At 41.6% G+C, this 18,392-nt stretch overlaps 6 protein-coding genes across 8 annotated transcripts in view; 4 read left to right on the forward strand and 2 right to left on the reverse strand.

Moving 5' to 3' along the window:
* Nucleotides 1-11,822, forward strand: part of LOC135333920 (transmembrane emp24 domain-containing protein 1-like) — a 33,099-nt gene extending 21,277 nt beyond the window's left edge. The window contains exons 2-5 of the mRNA XM_064528946.1: nt 10,025-10,196; nt 10,602-10,764; nt 11,029-11,156; nt 11,520-11,822. Coding sequence (XP_064385016.1) covers nt 10,038-10,196; nt 10,602-10,764; nt 11,029-11,156; nt 11,520-11,744 — 675 coding nt within the window. The 5' untranslated portion in view covers nt 10,025-10,037 and the 3' untranslated portion in view covers nt 11,745-11,822. The remainder of the gene's footprint in view (nt 1-10,024; nt 10,197-10,601; nt 10,765-11,028; nt 11,157-11,519) is intronic.
* LOC135333906 (annexin A4-like) lies at nt 5-4,106 on the forward strand. The gene is made up of 10 exons (XM_064528932.1): nt 5-167; nt 357-444; nt 1,659-1,753; nt 2,028-2,232; nt 2,584-2,663; nt 2,755-2,811; nt 2,991-3,037; nt 3,209-3,351; nt 3,528-3,718; nt 3,906-4,106. The coding sequence occupies exons 1-10, from the start codon at nt 159-161 to the stop codon at nt 3,960-3,962; spliced, it is 972 nt and encodes a 323-aa protein (XP_064385002.1). The 5' UTR covers nt 5-158; the 3' UTR covers nt 3,963-4,106.
* LOC135333905 (di-N-acetylchitobiase-like) lies at nt 4,072-6,705 on the reverse strand. The gene is made up of 6 exons (XM_064528931.1): nt 6,478-6,705; nt 6,267-6,362; nt 5,822-6,055; nt 5,267-5,597; nt 4,818-4,939; nt 4,072-4,367 (listed from the first exon to the last, which is right to left on the reverse strand). Exons 1-6 carry the CDS (start codon nt 6,652-6,654, stop codon nt 4,194-4,196), a joined length of 1,134 nt encoding a protein of 377 aa, XP_064385001.1. The 5' UTR covers nt 6,655-6,705; the 3' UTR covers nt 4,072-4,193.
* Nucleotides 6,746-9,876, forward strand: LOC135333915 (tetraspanin-7-like). The gene is made up of 8 exons (XM_064528940.1): nt 6,746-6,951; nt 8,276-8,317; nt 8,438-8,602; nt 8,734-8,808; nt 8,875-8,970; nt 9,091-9,246; nt 9,383-9,466; nt 9,652-9,876. The coding sequence occupies exons 1-8, from the start codon at nt 6,883-6,885 to the stop codon at nt 9,721-9,723; spliced, it is 759 nt and encodes a 252-aa protein (XP_064385010.1). The 5' UTR covers nt 6,746-6,882; the 3' UTR covers nt 9,724-9,876.
* Nucleotides 11,823-12,942: 1,120 nt separating the features above from the next.
* On the reverse strand, nt 12,943-16,326 carry LOC135333917 (microtubule-associated proteins 1A/1B light chain 3B-like). The gene is made up of 4 exons (XM_064528944.1): nt 15,735-16,326; nt 14,075-14,130; nt 13,877-13,983; nt 12,943-13,461 (listed from the first exon to the last, which is right to left on the reverse strand). The coding sequence occupies exons 1-4, from the start codon at nt 16,114-16,116 to the stop codon at nt 13,302-13,304; spliced, it is 705 nt and encodes a 234-aa protein (XP_064385014.1). The 5' UTR covers nt 16,117-16,326; the 3' UTR covers nt 12,943-13,301.
* A 97-nt stretch (nt 16,327-16,423) lies between these two features.
* Nucleotides 16,424-18,294, forward strand: LOC135333922 (basic proline-rich protein-like). 3 transcript variants are annotated; one of them, XM_064528950.1, is made up of 4 exons: nt 16,424-16,521; nt 16,676-17,090; nt 17,750-17,839; nt 18,030-18,294. In XM_064528950.1, exons 2-4 carry the CDS (start codon nt 16,701-16,703, stop codon nt 18,159-18,161), a joined length of 612 nt encoding a protein of 203 aa, XP_064385020.1. In that variant the 5' UTR covers nt 16,424-16,521; nt 16,676-16,700; the 3' UTR covers nt 18,162-18,294. The 3 variants fall into 3 exon arrangements, with proteins under 3 accessions (XP_064385020.1, XP_064385021.1, XP_064385022.1); XM_064528951.1 differs by having other exon boundaries at nt 16,425-16,521; nt 16,701-17,090; XM_064528952.1 differs by having other exon boundaries at nt 16,426-16,521; nt 16,684-17,090.
* The last annotated feature ends 98 nt before the right edge of the window (nt 18,295-18,392 follow it).

Raw genomic sequence — 18,392 nt, forward strand, 5'->3', positions numbered from 1 at the left:
CATGTTATTGACCGACAGTGAACAGGGTATTTAACCACTGCACGCGGTACCCGTACTCAGCTTTTAGCCCTGATTTTGAACACTGGTGCAAGCTCTCCTTGATACCTTTGATTTGCAGCATCTCTTGATCTCTCTAGACCACTGAATAATTCGACAGAATGGCAAGCGTAAGTAATCTCACACAAGCTAGCTAAGTAACTACTAGTATACTGTGCAGTACGTACTTACTAGCAAGAACCTTTATACTGAAACCATAGAGCTACATCTTGTGTGTTGTAAAGCTTTTACTTATAACTCGTGCATAATATAATGTCTAAGCTGTCATATTTGACTTTATTGATGGCCACCCCCTGCAGTCTGGCGATGCAGGAACCGTTACTCCAGCCCCCAACTTCAATGCAGAGGCCGATTGTGAGGTTCTCAGGAAAGCAATGAAGGGACTCGGTGAGTGGCGACTTGTGTGGGGAATTTCAGTGCAATAACAGTCACTGTGTGTGTAGACTAGCAAGCCGTCACTGTACGTAGCACGGCGAACAGTAGACTTGTCAAACTCTGTGTAGAGACTCGTGCATCTTTTACCACCATATTTGTGCAACTCAAGTGCATGCGGTTACCAGAACATCACTGATAGTGACGTACACTAGAAAATGTAGAAAAGTATCACCTGCAGGAGTTCGTTAAGAATTCATTCTAATGATTTCCTGGTATCACTGCAGTAGACTAACAAAAACCACAACCACTTAGAATCATATCTGATATGCTGACTGTGCAACACGAGTCTCTACACGGAATTTACTGTTCACCGTGCAACAGTGACGGTTTGCGAGTCTACTGTGTGTGTGTGTGTGTGTGTGTGCAGCCATGTAAACTACTGTGCTTATTCAAGTATCTTGTTACAGTATGGTACTGATGTTGCTAGGTGATTTGCTCGCTAGCATAACAATTTATTATTGGCAAATTAGCTTTTGTGTGGGTCTTAGCATCAATGGAATATCAGCTTACAGAATATCAGCTTACAGGTTTAGTTCCAGTTGTCATATATAGACCTCCTTGTTGTTACAGTTGGGTGTTGCTTGTTCTATCAAAACCTCAACTTTATCTTTCACCCAGTGACCCTAGCCTTGAATCCACTAAGCCTATTCATGCCTTGCATAGTGATTCTGTGCAAACTGAACTCGTGTTTTTGTTATTTTAACAGCACTTGTCCATCCATACATTTGTACTTATAAGTCATGCTTCACACAGACCTTACTTTTCGCTTGAGAATCTCTAGGATTTCTAACACGTACCTTGATCACTAACTTGTACTGTTTCCTAATTCACTAAGGGTGATTGTTGTATAACATAATTGTTAAGTGTAGGAACTGAACCATTGCCAATCATTACCTGAAAATACATATACTGCTTCTGTGTACACTACAGTGTCAGTAGAGCTAATAGGTTAGTGTCAGTGTGTGTTTGTCTGATGTAGACAACTTGAGCAGAAGGTCCAGATACACCTAGGAATTCAGTGCATTCAATAGTAACATGTGCTAACAGCTAGTAATTGCTTTCTATTTTACACGGGTGTAACACATATCTCTCAACATACATGTAGCCAACATTGCAACAGCTGCTAATAACAGAAATATTTAATCTCCCCCTCCTCCCTCATCCAGGCACTGACGAGAAGGCCCTGATCAACCTTCTGTGTTACAGGTCCAACGCTCAACGACAGGAGCTCAAAATCAAGTACAAGTCCATGTTTGGCAGGGTGAGTTTCTTGCCCATTATTATTAACTCAACTATACTCAGAAGTTCGTTTCATGCATGGCTTGTGTTGTTAAGTAGTTAGAATTCAAGACACTTGTGGGTGTGCTATATTGATTTGTATTCCCAGAAAATCACTCTGCACTTGCACACACTCAATGCATGTGCCCGCAGACACACACACACACAAATATTTATTTTGGTGTGCAACTGGCAATCTTCCCATGCACCCCTCCCTACCTTTTGTATACCTTTCAATCAAACACACACACACACAGGACCTTGTTGATGATATTAAGGGTGAACTGAGTGGACACTTTGAGGACGTTATGCTTGGAATCATGATGCCCATCCCAGACTTTGCTGCCTACAGTGTTAAGAAAGCTGTGAAGGGTCTAGGAACAGATGAGGAAACTCTCATTGAGGTCATATGCACTGCCACCAACGAGGAACTAACTGCCATCAAGGAAGCATACAAAAGGCGTGAGTACTACTAATCCACTTAGCATTAGCATTGCACTCTATACTATAATTATGTTAGACAGTCATCCCTCAGCAATCTGTCTTCTCTGTGTGTATGGTGTGTATGGTGTGTATGTGGCGTACAAGTATATATTACAGTGTGGGTGTATACAGGCATAATTATTGCAATGTGGGTACAGTATTGTGGGTGAAAGCTGTGCATCCACCCCACTCGTGTGCTCACTGTGCATCCACCCCACTCGTGTGCTCACTGTGCATCCACCCCACTCGTGTGCTCACTGTGTTCCACCCCTTTCCCTTGTCATGTACATACCTATAATGTACTTATAACCCCCACATACGCACACACAGTGTACAAGAAGAGTATGGAGGATGCTGTACGTACTGACTTGTCTGGTGACTTCAAGAGAATGATGGTCTCCCTCATGACTGTGAGTTAAACTAGAGGGCCACGTATACTACCTCTAACTGCTGAATCATCTAGTACTTGTTTAACCTCCCCCTTTCTCCACATCCACACAGGCTTCTCGTGAACCAGAGGGCCCTGTAGACCAGGCTAAGGCTGCTGCTGAAGCCAAGGTATGTGTTTTTCATTTACTGTTTGTTTAACTTCCACAAGTTATCTGATAGTTGTCCAACACATTGGGTGGAAGCGTTGTAATAGCATTCACGATATGCTTTGTGTAGCATTCTTGTCGTTTTCAGTTGTTATTCATAAGCAATGTATATATCACATTACTGACCTTTGCCACCCACAGGCTCTGTATGATGCAGGAGAGGGACAGATGGGAACAGACGAGTCCAAGTAAGTCACACCACTACACACAATTAGATAATTAATACGTGCATGTATGCACGCTATAAAAAGGCCTATAATAACCGTATATATAACTAAATAATTATGACCATTGGAACGTATATTCTACTTGTTTAACTATATCTCTTTGGGTTCATTCGTACACACACACATTCACAGGTTCAACCAGATTTTGTGCGTGAGGAGCTACTCTCACTTGAGGGCTGTGTTTGCTGATTACGCCAGGATCTCAAAGACAGACATTGTGGGTGCCATCAAGAAAGAGATGTCTGGAGACTTGGAGAAAGCATACCTTGCTGTTGGTAAGTGTGTGTTTGACGTTTGAGTGCCCTAGTATAGATACTTTATTTACCTTTGTTTAAAGATATATGCACGTATCTTTAGATTTCAATTTTTAGCCAACAAACTGAGAGCATAAACTCTATGTCAACGACTCCCACTACTCCATGCACACACACACACACACACACACGTACAGTGCGCAGTGTGATGGATCGTCCCTCCTTCTTTGCTGATCGTCTGTATCGCTTCATGAAGGGAGCAGGCACTGATGACGATGATCTTGTGAGGGTGGTGGTTGCTCGTTGTGAGGTGGACATGGTGCAAATCAAGGAGGCCTTCCCCAAGCTCTACAACAACCAGGGCAAGAGTCTTGCCTCATTCATCAAGGTATGTGTGTGCAAAGAGGGGTGGATTAATGTACACGAATGAATTTGTTGTGGCTTGCATCGCCTTGTTCTCTGTCTTCTACTTCGTAACGATACTTTGCATGACAGAGTTTGGTATAGGACAATTCTATACACTCTGTATGATTATAATTATTATGACACCACACCCTCCACACACACACACATAGGGAGACACCAGCGGTGACTATGAGAGATCTCTGCTGGCCCTTATCAGAGAGAAATAATTTTTCTTGCTTTCAAGAATCCTGAACTTCAATATGATTAGTGAAACTAGAAAATTTATAGAAATTTAGAGACTTTAGACTTTTGAACTTTTATCCCCTTGTCCTGATATTGAAGAAGACATATAATTTTTGATACATCAAAAAGTTATAATTATAGGTACATGTACTGTATGGCAGTTGAATTATAGTTGCATGACCAATAAAAATTGAAGCACTTGCTATGAAGTTTGATCAGTTACTAAAAAAAGCATCAATGGCTGTCCACATTTCCTCCGTGTCCTTGCGTCCATGAGGCTCATCTGAATAGTCTAAAGAGTCCACGTTCCAGAAGGCTAGTCCTTTGAGGGAGTGTTGTGCAGCCATTGAGTACTTGAGAGAGAGGCTTGGAGGGTCGTCAAACCAAAACTGTGGGGATGGGAAATAATAGAGTTACAACATAGACTTATACCGTATATAGCGAATTATTTTGAGGTTTCACCGATTGACCTCGAACCTCGAACATTTAGTTATTTCTCAATTGTAGGGGTGTGGTCATTTGAACCTTTATCCTCGAAAATAAAATCCGCAAATGTTTAGTTTGAGCAATCCACTAAAATTTAGTGACTCGAAAAATAACTATAGGTAGTTTGAAGAGAGCTACGTATGATTATTGTGCAAGGGATAAAGGCTGATCAAGACAACGCTACTGTAACACAAGTATATTCAGTCTCGACTCTAAGCCCTAGGTCGAGGCTAAAGCATCAACCACTAGGATATGGACCACAGTTTACTGAAGCAACCAAATGTCTGCTTGAATTCTCAAAGAAGCGATAATGAGCAATTACATTGACTAAGTGTTTATTTGTGTGTGTTTACCTGATGCATAATATTGGTTATCTGGTGTTGAAAGAATGGGGCTTTGAATGTGTCATTCCATTGCACAGTGATGTGGTCCTCCCTAATGAGCTGACGAATGGAACCATAGTTGTGTTGTGAACCTGCAGTTAGTGTTAGGAATAAAAACAATTGTAAACACAAAATGTGGAAAACATCCCCCTCTAGTTATGATTATTATAGAGAAAAGAAGACATTTAGAAAACAGCATGAATGTGCATGTACCTAACTACTCCCAGGCCATGACACGCATGCACCAATTTACTACAGGTAAACTGAATAGACTTTTGGGAGGGGAAATTTTTCTACAACTATTGTTTAATGTGCATTTATTCACCAGGAAACAATGCACATAAGGCCACAGTGGCCACACACATGCAGTTCTTTCACACAGGCCAATATAGGGAACAGTGTGTGATAATGGAAACCACCTGCCGCATCACTGCAAGGTACTCCACGGAACGGAACTTTCTTGATATAGCAGACATCTCCAGGCCTGACATCGATACACGGATAGTCATACCCATACCATGGCTGTCCCAGTACCAGTTTGCTGGGGCTGATTCCAAGATCCAGATACTGTTTGATCCCAAGCTCAGTTTTTGGTAAGGGAGAGTTCGCACTAGCTACACAAGGTCCGTATATCTGACTTTGCTCATCATAAGACATTACTATAAGAAAATCTACGATATCCGCAAACTTTTCAACTTCATAGCATCGTCCGTCAGTACAGTTTGGGCTCCAGGCAACATCATACGTCACCTGCACAGGAAGAACACAGTCAGTGTAACATACACCTGAGCATAAAAAGTGTGGTGAATTGTGCGGGCATCATGAGATCGAGATTCATGACACAGCTTGTTTTGAAATCGAAAATAACAAACTCATGAGACTCATGAGACTCAAAGATGCCTCCACCTAAGCCTGGGACCTTGCCCAGGATAACATGTGCAATTCACAGTTACAACACAACACCTACAGCTCACCTGGTAATTCTTGTTGGCCGACTTGAATGCCTGATAAACCTCATGCACAAACAGAGTGAGTAGCTTCTGCTCTAAGCTGCCATTCTTCACAGGCGCCTCTATGTCCAGATTGATGCCGTCTGCATAGGAGGATTGTACTAGTGCCAGCTGGTCTTTGATCCAGGTGGAGCGAGCAGTGGAGTTGGTCAGGTTGGCCACACTGAAACCATTCAGACCACCCAAGACTATGCGAACCTATTCAATGGATGTGTAGTTGTCAGTGTATGAGGTTTAATCAATATAATTATAAAGCCATCTACAATCAATTAACATTGCAAATGGGACTTGTATGTGAAGCCATTATTACATTAAACAGGGGGGGGGGGGGAAACACCTCATCTACAATCACCAACAAACAAAGCACTGCACCAACACTATAACAAGCTAATGCATGAGAAGCACCTACCCCAAGTGAATGGGCGTGACACATGAGGTTGGTAGGCAAGTCAGTGAACATCATTAGGGTGGTGAGATGGGTCCAGTTATACTTCATCCAATTGTCCTGCATGCAAGGTGTGGAGAAAGGAGTGTATTCGTCTATGTGTGTTTTGCAGGATTACAATAGATAAAAGCAGTACGTTTAATATTATAGTCTCTGAGCAGCATACCACAGGTACCTGATTAACGACAAAGCCCACCACCTCTTTGGCAGGAGTGTGTGTGATTGGCTCACAGAGCTCAGGCTTGTCACAAGGACAGCCTCTCTCCAGTTCTGCAATACTTCCAGCTGATACATATAGCAGAATCAACGCTGCCTGAAAACACCTTGCTGGAGCTGGAGAAATCCAAGTCATTTTTCCATAAAGAAGTGCTAAAAGTGCAGTTCAAAGTGCATGGTTGCATCACGCTAGATAGATTCTAGTGCACATGCGCAATGCAAATGCCAGTGCACTGCTGGCCTTCACCCGTGACTCTGCGTGACAACAACAGCAGAACAAAAGCAAGGCTCCAGTGCAAGAGCAACCAGTTTACATCTTATTTCTTTCAAGCAAATCTCCTCTCACTAGCTACAGATAATAACCATGAATTTTCTCGAGTGCATGCGGCGCTTCAGTCAAGCTCTACTGATTATCACCAACTCCATTGTCGGGGTAAGTTTATACTGTAGCCAGCTGCTACAGTACAGTAGCTCTAACTAATTAACTAGCTAACTAGCTGCTATGTGTGCTACAAGTATGCTTATGTTGTGATGTATAGTGCATTCATGTGTTACTGGTTGGCTACCTTGCATGGCCAGGTACTCTATCAAGTGCTAGTGCAGTGAGCTACACCCACAAAATTGTCATCTGGCTAGTTGCATATTAAACTCAGAGCTCTCGAGTATGCGTATACGTATACAGAGGTGTAGGGAGATATTTTTGAAAGGGGATGCTGAAGGAGGTGGCCTATCTATCTATCTATCTATCTAGCTAGCTAGCTATTCAAGGAGCAACTAGGTAAGGTAGCTTGAGATAAGGGAGTCCAGCACCCAGAGCTCCCAGCACCTGGAGCTCCCGTGCTTTCTACGCCCCTATAGTATGTGTGTACGTACGTGTGTGGCTATTAGGTAGTCTATTGTGTACACATACAAGCATTTACAAGCACTAACTGTTATTAAACTTGCAACCCTCCAGCTTTAATTCTAAGGCTTCCGTTGCCTTGCCTTCATTGTTTCATTTTTGTGAATACAAAGAACCAATACAATGTTTTGACCCCACTTTAAAGGTGGTGTTTAATTCTAATGCCGCTCCTTGTATTTATTAGTTATTTTATGGGAGTTTGTAGCCATTTCTTAGGAGTATAGTAACCGGTGCTCAAGGTTGTTATATAATTATATAGAATTATCGTGAGTATAAAAGGTTTTTTACACAGGTGTTATTGATAATGCTCTATTGTTCATAACAAGTTCATCCTTATGGTGTATATTTTGGCTTTGTCTGCTGTATGTACGTATGTATGTTGCAACTTGAATAACTTGAATAACCACCTTACTTTAATCTATGCATATCTGTAGTGATAAGAGAGTACTATCAGTAATGAAATTGAGCTAATTACTGTGTCATGTGCCTCTGAGTTGAGAGTGAGTTGGCATATGGAACCAAGATAGTTCCAATGTACTTCACCTCTAAACATGTGATGTTGTCTCATATAAAAATGTATCCCTGTGTGTATTGACACATTGTATTGAGTCATGTGATTATGAATAGACTAGTGTAGTTCCAATTGCAGTGGGTGTATTATGAGTTCACAATGGGGTTGTGAATATGCTATTAGAGTAGCGTGCCCTGTGTGTGAACAGATGATTGATAGCTTTGGAATGTTCCCGTGTTCTCGTCCTAAACTATCCTGTATACATGTACACTCACACACACACATGTACGCACACACACTTGCATACACACACTTGCATACACACACTTGCATACACACATGCAGCTTCTCGGCCTTGCAGTACTAATCCTTGGAATATGGGCACAGGTAACACACATACACTCTCTCTTACTGTAACCACCCATTGCATTAATTTGTCACAACTGAAATCAGACATGTACACATTATGATGGTTCCAAGTTTAACATCTGTGTCAATATCTTACAGGTATCAGGTCGTGACTACTTTGACTTTCTTTCTCTTGGTGCTGACTATTCCCCTGTGGGTATCCTGCTGATTGTTGTGGGGGTCTTTATTGTTGTAATTGGAATTATCGGAATCATAGGAGCAATCTTTGCCGGCACTTTGTTTGGAAGAATCACCCTTGGACTTGTAAGTTAGTCATTTAGGCCTTTTTGCTACTTTGGCCTCTCTTCTCAACTTTACGGTGTATTGTGTGTCAATATCGTCTGGTGCTGTATAATTTTATTGACTCACAATTTGTTCTTTGTCTTTGTGTGTAGTATGCTGTCATCCTGGGATTGCTTATCTTGTGTGAGATCTCCATTGGAATCGCAGCTGGAGTTAAAAGAAATGACGTACGTTTTTAGTGTTAAAGGTGTGTTCACACCACTTATGTACACATCACAAACACCCACATGCAGTTAAACAGCTATTTCAGAGATAGTGCCCAGCAAACGTTCAATGAGTCTGGTAGTGACCCCAGCAAAGCTGATACATGGAACACATTGCAAACTCTAGTAAGTACCCGTTTCTCTATTTAAAAATGTGTGCGTCAAAGATTACATACAATGTGTGTTTTATGCAGTCATGTATTTATACACTACTGGTCTACTCCTGCACTTTATCTCTTCCTCCAGTTTGACTGCTGTGGTGTGAACTCTTACAAAGACTACCGATATCTCAATGGCAACAACTCTGTGCCTGCTTCATGCTGCAACCCCAATGCTACTGACTTTTGCGATTCTATCAGACTGGACGTCACTAACAACACTGGATATTACATTTCATCCGCTGTGAGTTATAATTTGTTACCCCCCAGGTGCATTACTATAGTTTCATGCCCAAGAGGCGGTGTACATTCATTGAGTGGTTTAGCATTGAGTGCATAGTTTAGTTATTGCTATCCTTAAATAACTTGTCTCATTGCAGGGCTGTGTAGATGTCCTGGTCAGCGGTGTTGACACTTACCTCGGGGCCATTGCTGGTGGCGGCATTGTCTTTGGTCTCTTCCAGGTAAACAACTGCTTATAACAGTAATATTTTGCGGTTGAAAAATCTTAGCTCTTGATTTTAGTGTTGCGAAGTGATCACAAAGTTTGCATATGTTTGATGCTAGCAAAACGTTTTGTAGTTGCGATCAAGCCTCATTCACAAGTGATGCTTTCCCTATGATTAATTAACATCATCTTTTCTTCCAGATAATCGGAGTGGTAATGGCTTGCTTTGTGGCCATTTACAAGGATCGTGAGAACAAGTACGAAGTTGTCTAGAGATTGACAAATTCGTATGAACTATCCATAACACAAACTCCGTAGATAATTATCGTATTTATAGTGTCAATATGATGCGTTGTGGTGTGTCCCCTGACGTTTTTAGCCATTATTATAGTTGCATTGTGTGTTTTGATGGCAATTAAAATTTTGTGTTGACAAAAATTAATAACAAACAAGCCGCAGCTATTTCCTGACTATCCACATAAGCTAGCTAACCGCGGCTCTAATCGAGAAAAGCCAGCTTAGTTGGGTCAAAGGTCAAGCCACATGCTTTTATACGTACGTACGTACGTACACAAAGAAGGCCAAGGATGAATAGGTTTTGGGTGTTCTCGCTTTGTCTGGTGCTGGTGAGTGTTTCTCTGAGCGCTGCTCGCGACTTTACATTCACATTGAAACTGGGAGCAGGCCGCTCAGAGTGTTTCTACGACTACATCCATGAGGGGGCCTTCCTCGAGATTGAGTACCAGGTACACGTTCACAGAGCTAGAGCTAGAGACTAGCTAGAGACTAGTAGCTATCTCTTTCTAGTTGTAGTGATGTCTGGTACCTTTATAATGCTGCGTATTGTATTAGTTCGTTTTGCCATTTTACCTCGCATACGTTTAATATAAAACTATACCGTAAAAGTCTAATAAAGGCACCACTCTAATTGTGTGCCAAATGAAACCATCAAAGCTATTTATTCCTGCAAATGGGGCGCCAGATGAGGCTCATGTATTTTTCTCCGGTCTATTTTTGCACCAAAGAAAATGTGTAATTTTTGTGTTTTATTCGGACGTACTTTATAGCTACAAGAATTACAATCATGCATCATGTTCAGTTGTGTGCATGTAGCTTGTATTTGAGTGATTTTGCTCCTGTCAATTCCACAGGTGATAGAGGGTGGTGACCTGGACATCAACTTTATGGTGACTGACCCCAATAAGAAGTCTATGGTGATGGAGCCTCACAGTATGGATGGTCTCCATGGAATCGACATTAAAATCACTGGGGAGTACGAGATATGTCTGGATAACTCTTTCTCCAGAATGACAGGTTCGTGTAAACTCTGATGTCGTATTTAGTGTTTGCACCATTTGATAGTACCTGGGTCCCTGTAATGATACAAACTCTGTAGCAAGCATAATTATGTCCATACTTTGAAATTTTATTGAGGTTTGAGAGCAATTGCTAGTTTTTCATGTGTAGAGTTGTTAAGACAACATATTCAGTGAGCCATCTGGTGAGGTAGTCTGTTATTGGTACGATAATTATATTAGGTTCCACTGTCATAAAATTGACCACGCACACACTGATTAGATAAGTTGGTGTTCTTTGATGTGATTATTGAGGATGATTCGGGTGAGACTGAGCCCCCTGAGGAGAAGATACCCTACCAGCTCACCAAGGAGGGTGTCTATATGGACATGAAGACCAAGGACCTCATGGTGAGATCGTAGTGTGTGTGTGTGCTAATAATTATATTTGTGTGTCCACTGGTATAACGGATATTGTTGTGGATGTCTTTGTTCCTTAGTACTGACTGTCTCTACACGCATATGTACTGGTAGGAAGGGTTAGTGATTCAAGTGGCACTAGAAGAACCCAGTACAGAACTCCCCCCCTAGGCCTGTAGTTAGCATAAAGAATAGTATAAAAGTATCTTCATAATTATTGTAAGGAGTTGTCATTTATTCAGGTGTACACACAGGTATACATTTCTTGAGGAAAGCATTCAATACACTACAGTATTTTTCGACTATATAATTTGTATGGAAAAATCAAATTCATCCATGGATATCGTTCTCCAGGAAAAACTTGATGGAATTGGCAAGAAGCTCTCGAAGGTTGTTCAAACTCAGAACTACTTCCAAGCTCGTGAGTCTAGACACAGACACACCTCCGACAGCAACCACACTCGAGTGCAATGGTGGTCTCTACTGGAGTGCTCTTTCATGGTCAGTATTGGTGTTCTGCAAGTGTTCCTCATAAGAAGCCTGTTCAAGACTACCAGGAAAGACAAGATTAGGACATGATTGCTCGCTAGATTTACACTCATCTTTGAATTACATAAATCTGTAATATTCTTGAAATCAAGTTCATTGTTTCTCTTCTGTACTGTATATACTGTACTGTACTATACTAGTATTGTAGTCATGCTAAATGTACATGTAGAGGTATCGACCCTTTTCCCCTTCTTTGCGGCCTAGAATCGAGGCTAATTTTAGATTTAGTGGGCGTGTGCACCACACCCAATTATTAAAGTAAACACCATTCTCCAAACAAAGAAGCTGTGTTGCTCGTTTTCTCACTTCTCTGGACAACTACAGTGGCTATGAAGATGCTCAAAGTCTTGGTTCTTATTGGATTGATCCTACTGCCTTCCATCTCGGCAATTGAAGATGGTAATAGTCTAAACAGTACCATGAGTACTTATACTTTTCTGAATCTATTTATAAGAAGACTCATAAGTAATGTTATTATTGACTTTACTGTAATATGTATTAGCTGTCTATTGTACGGTTGGCTGCAGGTGCTGAGAGCTGCCCTGGCTGTGACCAGCTCAACACCCTGGACTCCATGGTGGAGCGTCTGAGCCAATCCGTTCAGTCACTCAACAATAAGGTGAGTGCATAAAATGTGGGCTTTAAAAATTGGAGTGTCATGTTTCATTAAAACCAAGTATCCATTTTACCGTATGGGTCTACATTGAAGGTGGAGGTTCCATTGTAGTAAATCTGCGTGGTTTTGCGATACCGCTCAAGTGCATAACTTAATATTATTTTAAGCTAGAGTCTAAGTGTATGGTTTTGCAATACACGGTCCTATCGCCTAATATAGCACTGGGGTATTTTCTACTTGGCATTGTATCTATGTCAGAATCATGTGCAACTTCCGACATTAATAATGTGTTTTATTTGCACATGCAGGTATCAGAATTGGACCCTTCGATCTGATCGAGGGAAAAGTGGATTGCTGTGTCTTAATCTAACTCAAGAATTTATCGTTCGGCCATCACTTTTTATTTGCACCTCTATTTTTTGCCAATCATGTTCTATAATCATTTATATTCATTTATGACGTCATGCTGAATTCAAAAATTAGTAGTGCTTCAAATACGATTTGCAATTACACCATGACTTGAATTAACATTCTAATTGGTGTTCCATGGCTTAATTAGTGGTCTAGTACTCAATGTCTGGTCAGGGAGGACTATAGCGAATTGACGGACGGTTTGATTCTGTCAAATTTTCATTTTCATTACATAATATACACGAGACAGCATTCAACAATGTATAGGTGTTGTCGTGTGAAGAATGTTGAACATAAATTAATCATGAACATGATTGAATGATGTGAGTTAAGTTACAGTGGGGCCGGGGTGACACACAGTACATGTACAATGAGATGTGATTTATGGGCACAAATAAAAACCAAGCGATGGTCGTCTTAGAGATCAACGAAAATATTCTATATTAGATGCTCTTTGCTAGTGCGTGTGCAGAACGTATTACCAACACAAAATCACGTACAATACTATAGTAGTCTGTATAACATAGCAGTCTAGCTGGTGGGCAGTCAGGGTGTCTAGTTTAGCCAAACATCTCTTGAGAGGCATATACAATATAAAGGAATCCATCCTCATCTCTGTCGTTACGGTACACATCGGCCAGAGTCATGGAAGCACTGACCATGGTGCGACGATTCACTATCAGGTAGAAGGCTTGAGTATCAGAGAGTTGCAAGCGGCGTCTGTAGTGTGTGTGTGGGGGAGGAGTGTGGGGGAGGAGTGTGATGTTAACAGGAACACACATAATTATGTGGACCTTTTACCACCATTTAACAAATTGTCATCAGCTGTAAGTACACATACACAGTATACACTAAGCAGATTACTAAGAGAACATGTGTTTGGTACGCACATGTGTAGGTACTGTTGTGCAATGCATAATTCATAGCCAATTAGGCACAATGCAAAGTGTTTGAACTTTCTGGATCAACTGACTTCAAAGCTGATTCACTGCAAACTCAGCTGTGTCTCTACAACCACATGCAGCCAAACAGGGGAACTTAAGCATTTTATGTATGACCTCGCTAACCCAGTGTGCAGCAGATGGCTGGGACTGTGTGCACATTATAATAGAGCCCATAGAATGCTGTCTCTCACCTGATGATTGTAGTGAGTTGACTCATAGTCAGCTCTTCGGGTACCAAGAACTTTGACTTGTCTAGCAAAGTCAAACTCCTCTCCTTACGAGCACGCTCTATTATGATCTGTGCAAAAATAATACAGATTGAGTAAAAACCTTACTGAGTTAGAGACAATGACACAATATTACAATGCGAGTGTTGTGTTTGAGCTTACCGGTACTTTGTGGGGGTGTCTTGTGATAATTTCATCGACATCTCTCTTCCTACTGCCTGCAGAGAAAAGGTTACATCATTGTTAAACAATGCCATAGCAATGTCACCAGAACAAAGGTTGTACATCATCCCTATGCGTCACAGGTCACAAATGGTACAACAAAAACAAATTATGCTCTGAATATTACTATTGCCAAGCAAGCAACAGGTGGTAGCTGGACTCTGGTATACTGAGAACTAAAATCATATGAGATCATGTATTCATGAATGTGGTTAGTCAGTGAGGTGCAAGCATGCTTAGCATGAGGTTCAAGTACAGTGCAGTATTACAGCAGGTGTACATGAGAGAGTTGTTAGACTAAACCATTCCGATGCTTAAGCTCAAGTAACATATAATTATACACACACACACACGATTAGGATACCAAAATACAGCTGAGTACTAGTTGATGCTATTAGAGCTGTAGGAGTTACATGTACATGGTTGTAATTGTACACACAAGGGCTTAGTTAAGAAGAGTCAAAGCTGCCAAATGACTAGGCTACACCCAGTCGACATAAATGACTAGTCTACTTGAGAGGGACTCATTAGCCAGCACACAAAGGGTACGAGAAGGTAGTAAGATTACAACTTGATAATCACTTTAATCAACAAACAGTTCACACACCGAATGGCACCCATACATTGTGCACCTTTGCACCCATTATGTACAGTACAGAGTCAATGCATTGCAAAAGCTTTCTCAGATAAGCACCTCTTACCTCAAAGTTGGTGCGCAACCACAATTGTGGCAATGGCTACAAGCCAGAAAACTTACTAACAGATATACTAGGTGGTTTGTAGCGGGGGTTTGAAAGTCAGCACATGTGTGAAAACAGCTGCTCATAATTGCACATCTTGGGCTACACTAGGACCGTGGTCCCTAGTTGAAATGTACATAAAAATTGAAACTAAATATTCAATATTGAAACACCAACAACACTACTGTGTTAAACATTCATTCCCCTTCAATGAACTGTACACAAAGAAAACCACATGAGACTAGAATATACTGCCCACCTGGAGTCAGTTTAATAATCTATTGCACAAACATCTCACATGTACACAGCTCCTGTCAAGTGGGGGTCTTTACTCAACACACTAAATGCACACACTAAATGCTTACAGCCTACACTGGTAGCACGGACCATTAAACTAATGCCAACAATTATACCAGCTGTAGCTATGAATCTAGTTAAAAAGAAGCACAAGTGTGCAAGACAATTGCAAAGAAGCTTCAAAGCACGTCTAGTTATAGCTAATGAAGTGAGAGAATGGAGACACATGTACAAGCACAGAGTTGGCAATGTAAAGTACTGGAATCAGCTGTGCCAACACATTAATGTACACTACATGACAACAACAGGCTCCTTATCAATCCACTTAGTCAGCTGCTAAATGCTCATTTCATTGTATCACCTCTTATAAATGTGAGCTAGCAACAACAACTGCCCAGCCTTGTACCCTGCGCCACTGTGGGACAGTGGTCGAGAAAACAACACCACACATTTTACCAACCTATTAGGGAATAACATAATGCTTTAATAGAAACCCATGTTACATGGACATTCTAAACTTGTATGCAATGTAATACACACTCAAAGCATGATGAAGCACTCACTGAAGCTCCTTCTTTTCTTGAAAGATAGCTCGACTCCTGAAGGCAGGTCACCCTTGATAGTAGGAGACTTCGGGGTGTTGTTGGAACCAGTCATGTCATTAATGCTGCTACAGCTCTGAGAGACATTTGTCCCGTTAGTAATGGGAGTTGCACCTTCAGCTTGCCAAGTACTCATGCTTGTTGAAGATGAAGATAGTCCTACTGATTCTGAAGCCAAAGTTGTTGTGTCTGGTCTTGGAGAGTTGGTTGGTGAGTCTGCAGCTTCTCTTAGCTTTCTCCTCAGTCTTCTTGTATCATAAGACTCTTCCACAGGGCTGTTACAAGCACTGGCGCGACCTCTTCTTGCACGCTTGGAGGTAATCACTGCTGGGTGCACTGGCATTTATTGGAAACTGACACAGCGGAAGGGTTGCAACAATCAATAGATCTAGGCTAATTATTGTTTACACAACTACAAGTGTTTGTAGAATGCTTGTACAATTTTGTTTCTTGTTTTTCTTGTTGTGTGAATGAGCACTCAATTTCAGCTGTTCTTATTAAAAGAGCAAAAGCCAGTATCTGATGGATGCTATGCGCATATGCACAGAGACTCTTAAATTTGTGTGCTCTCTTGCACATGTGGTCTAATAATGACCTCATGCATGCATAGTGCTCTAAAATAACGCAACCTAGCGTTATTTTAGAGACAAATCGGCCTGGAACAGAGAGGAAGGAAGCTAAAAATATCTCTTGCCAGTGCTGCAGCAGAATACTCAGCTCCTTTTTACTAGTATACTGTCAAGAATCTGTAAGCAACTAGGTCTATATATATTGTTTGCGTCTAGATAGATCCTATATATATCTGGCTCACAGAGATTTAGCACTGCATGCAGTATAAAAGCTAGTCTTGTTTATTACATCAGTTCTGTACATGCACTAGACCCTTTACGCATAATAAACAGTTCCACAGGACTCGTTAATTTATAGATGGCCTACCCACCCCCACCTGGAGGATACCCGCCCCTTCAGGCTGGAGCCCCTGGCTACCCCCCTCTCGGAGCATACCCACCCCCTGGAGCTCCCGGCTACCCCCATCTAGGAACGGGACCCCCTGGAGCTGCCAGCTACCCCCCTCCTGGAACAGGACTCCCTGCAGGGTACGCAACCCCTCAGCCTGGAGCTCCCGGCTACCCCCCTCCCGGAACAGGACCCCCTGGAGCTTACCCACCACCAGTCAGCACAGGATACCACCCTGCCCCTAGTGGAGTTGGATACCCCCAACAAGGTTACCCTCCACCTGGAGGACCGACGCCTGGCTACAGTGCACCAGGTCACCCTCCACCGGCTGGCAACCCCCCACCACAATACTCTCAACCGGTAAGTTCAAGGTGAAATTAATAGACACTATGTGCTGTCAGGAGGGCCTTGTACTGTGTAGTGTTCCTGTAGTTGTAGCAGATGGCAGTACATTTACATGTGTTTATCTTACAGTAGGATTCAGTGCAAAAGTAGGGACTGCACCAAGCTCTAGTCACTCTTAGGCTCTGACAAATTATGCTCTTTTTCCTTTTCCACCTATTAGTTTTGAGCACTGCCTCAAATTCAGCCTTGCTTGTCGAAAGAACCCACTATGCCCCACATTGACGTTATAAAATCAACAGTAGTGGTAACAAAACAGTAGTAGTAACAAAAACTCGTTGTATTGTGCATTTATATCATAACTGAAGATTCAACACGTTCCGCAGCAGCAGAGGACTGTTGCATTTGCACCAAACTGACCAAATTCAAACCCTATTATGCTCTAATTATGCCAGTATAATGACTTAACCATTATGACCCAAATTATGCCAGGGCCTAGTCACTCTGCTACCACTGCATGCAGCTACTGTACAGCTACAGTTACCTGTCTTGTACTGTCAAACTGGCATGTTAACTTATAATACAGTTTTTCACAATGTTCTCGTTCCCAAACAAATTAAGGCGCTGATTTAAGCATCTTATTGACCTATGTAACCAAAACCCTAACCCTTTTCTAGCTACCCGTCGGTGCTCTGGGTCATGATAAACACGGCAAACAAAAGAAGAAGAAAAACAAAGATCACAAGGTGAAGATCAAGAAAGACAAGGTACGTGGAGTGTGTAATTATTGAAGTAGCTGTATAGTGTGTGGGTGCAAGTGTGTTGAGGAAATCCTTCCATAAAAAGGAAGTGTTATGGAAGAAAGTACACTATTCATGTGTACCAATAACATGACTGGCTCAATCCACTCGTGTGTACAAACTGTGTCATTGTTCACTTGCGTACAATAATTTACAGATTCACATTGGCCCACTGAAACTGAAGGCTAAAAAACATAAGCTGCCCAAGTTCAAAGTGAAAGGATTTGGTTTTAGCAGCAGCAGCAGCAGCAGCAGCAGTAGTAGTAGCTCTAGCTCTGATTCAGACTAAGTGTACAAACTAGCCGCTGGATGTCCCTCTTATACATTTTGCAAATTTATAACTATTTTTATGTAATAATGTATTTTGCTGCATTGATTTAGAGATCACTTTTTAGTATAATAAACATTCAGTCAAAAACAAACTATAATGAAAGCACCGCGGGTGCTGATGCCTCGGTGGAGGTTCCAAAGCTACATAACATAAAACTACTAATAGCTAGCTTTTATACACACATTGATT

Source organism: Halichondria panicea, chromosome 3 (genome assembly GCF_963675165.1).
Source record: "Halichondria panicea chromosome 3, odHalPani1.1, whole genome shotgun sequence".
Classification (NCBI taxonomy): Eukaryota; Metazoa; Porifera; class Demospongiae; order Suberitida; family Halichondriidae; genus Halichondria; species Halichondria panicea.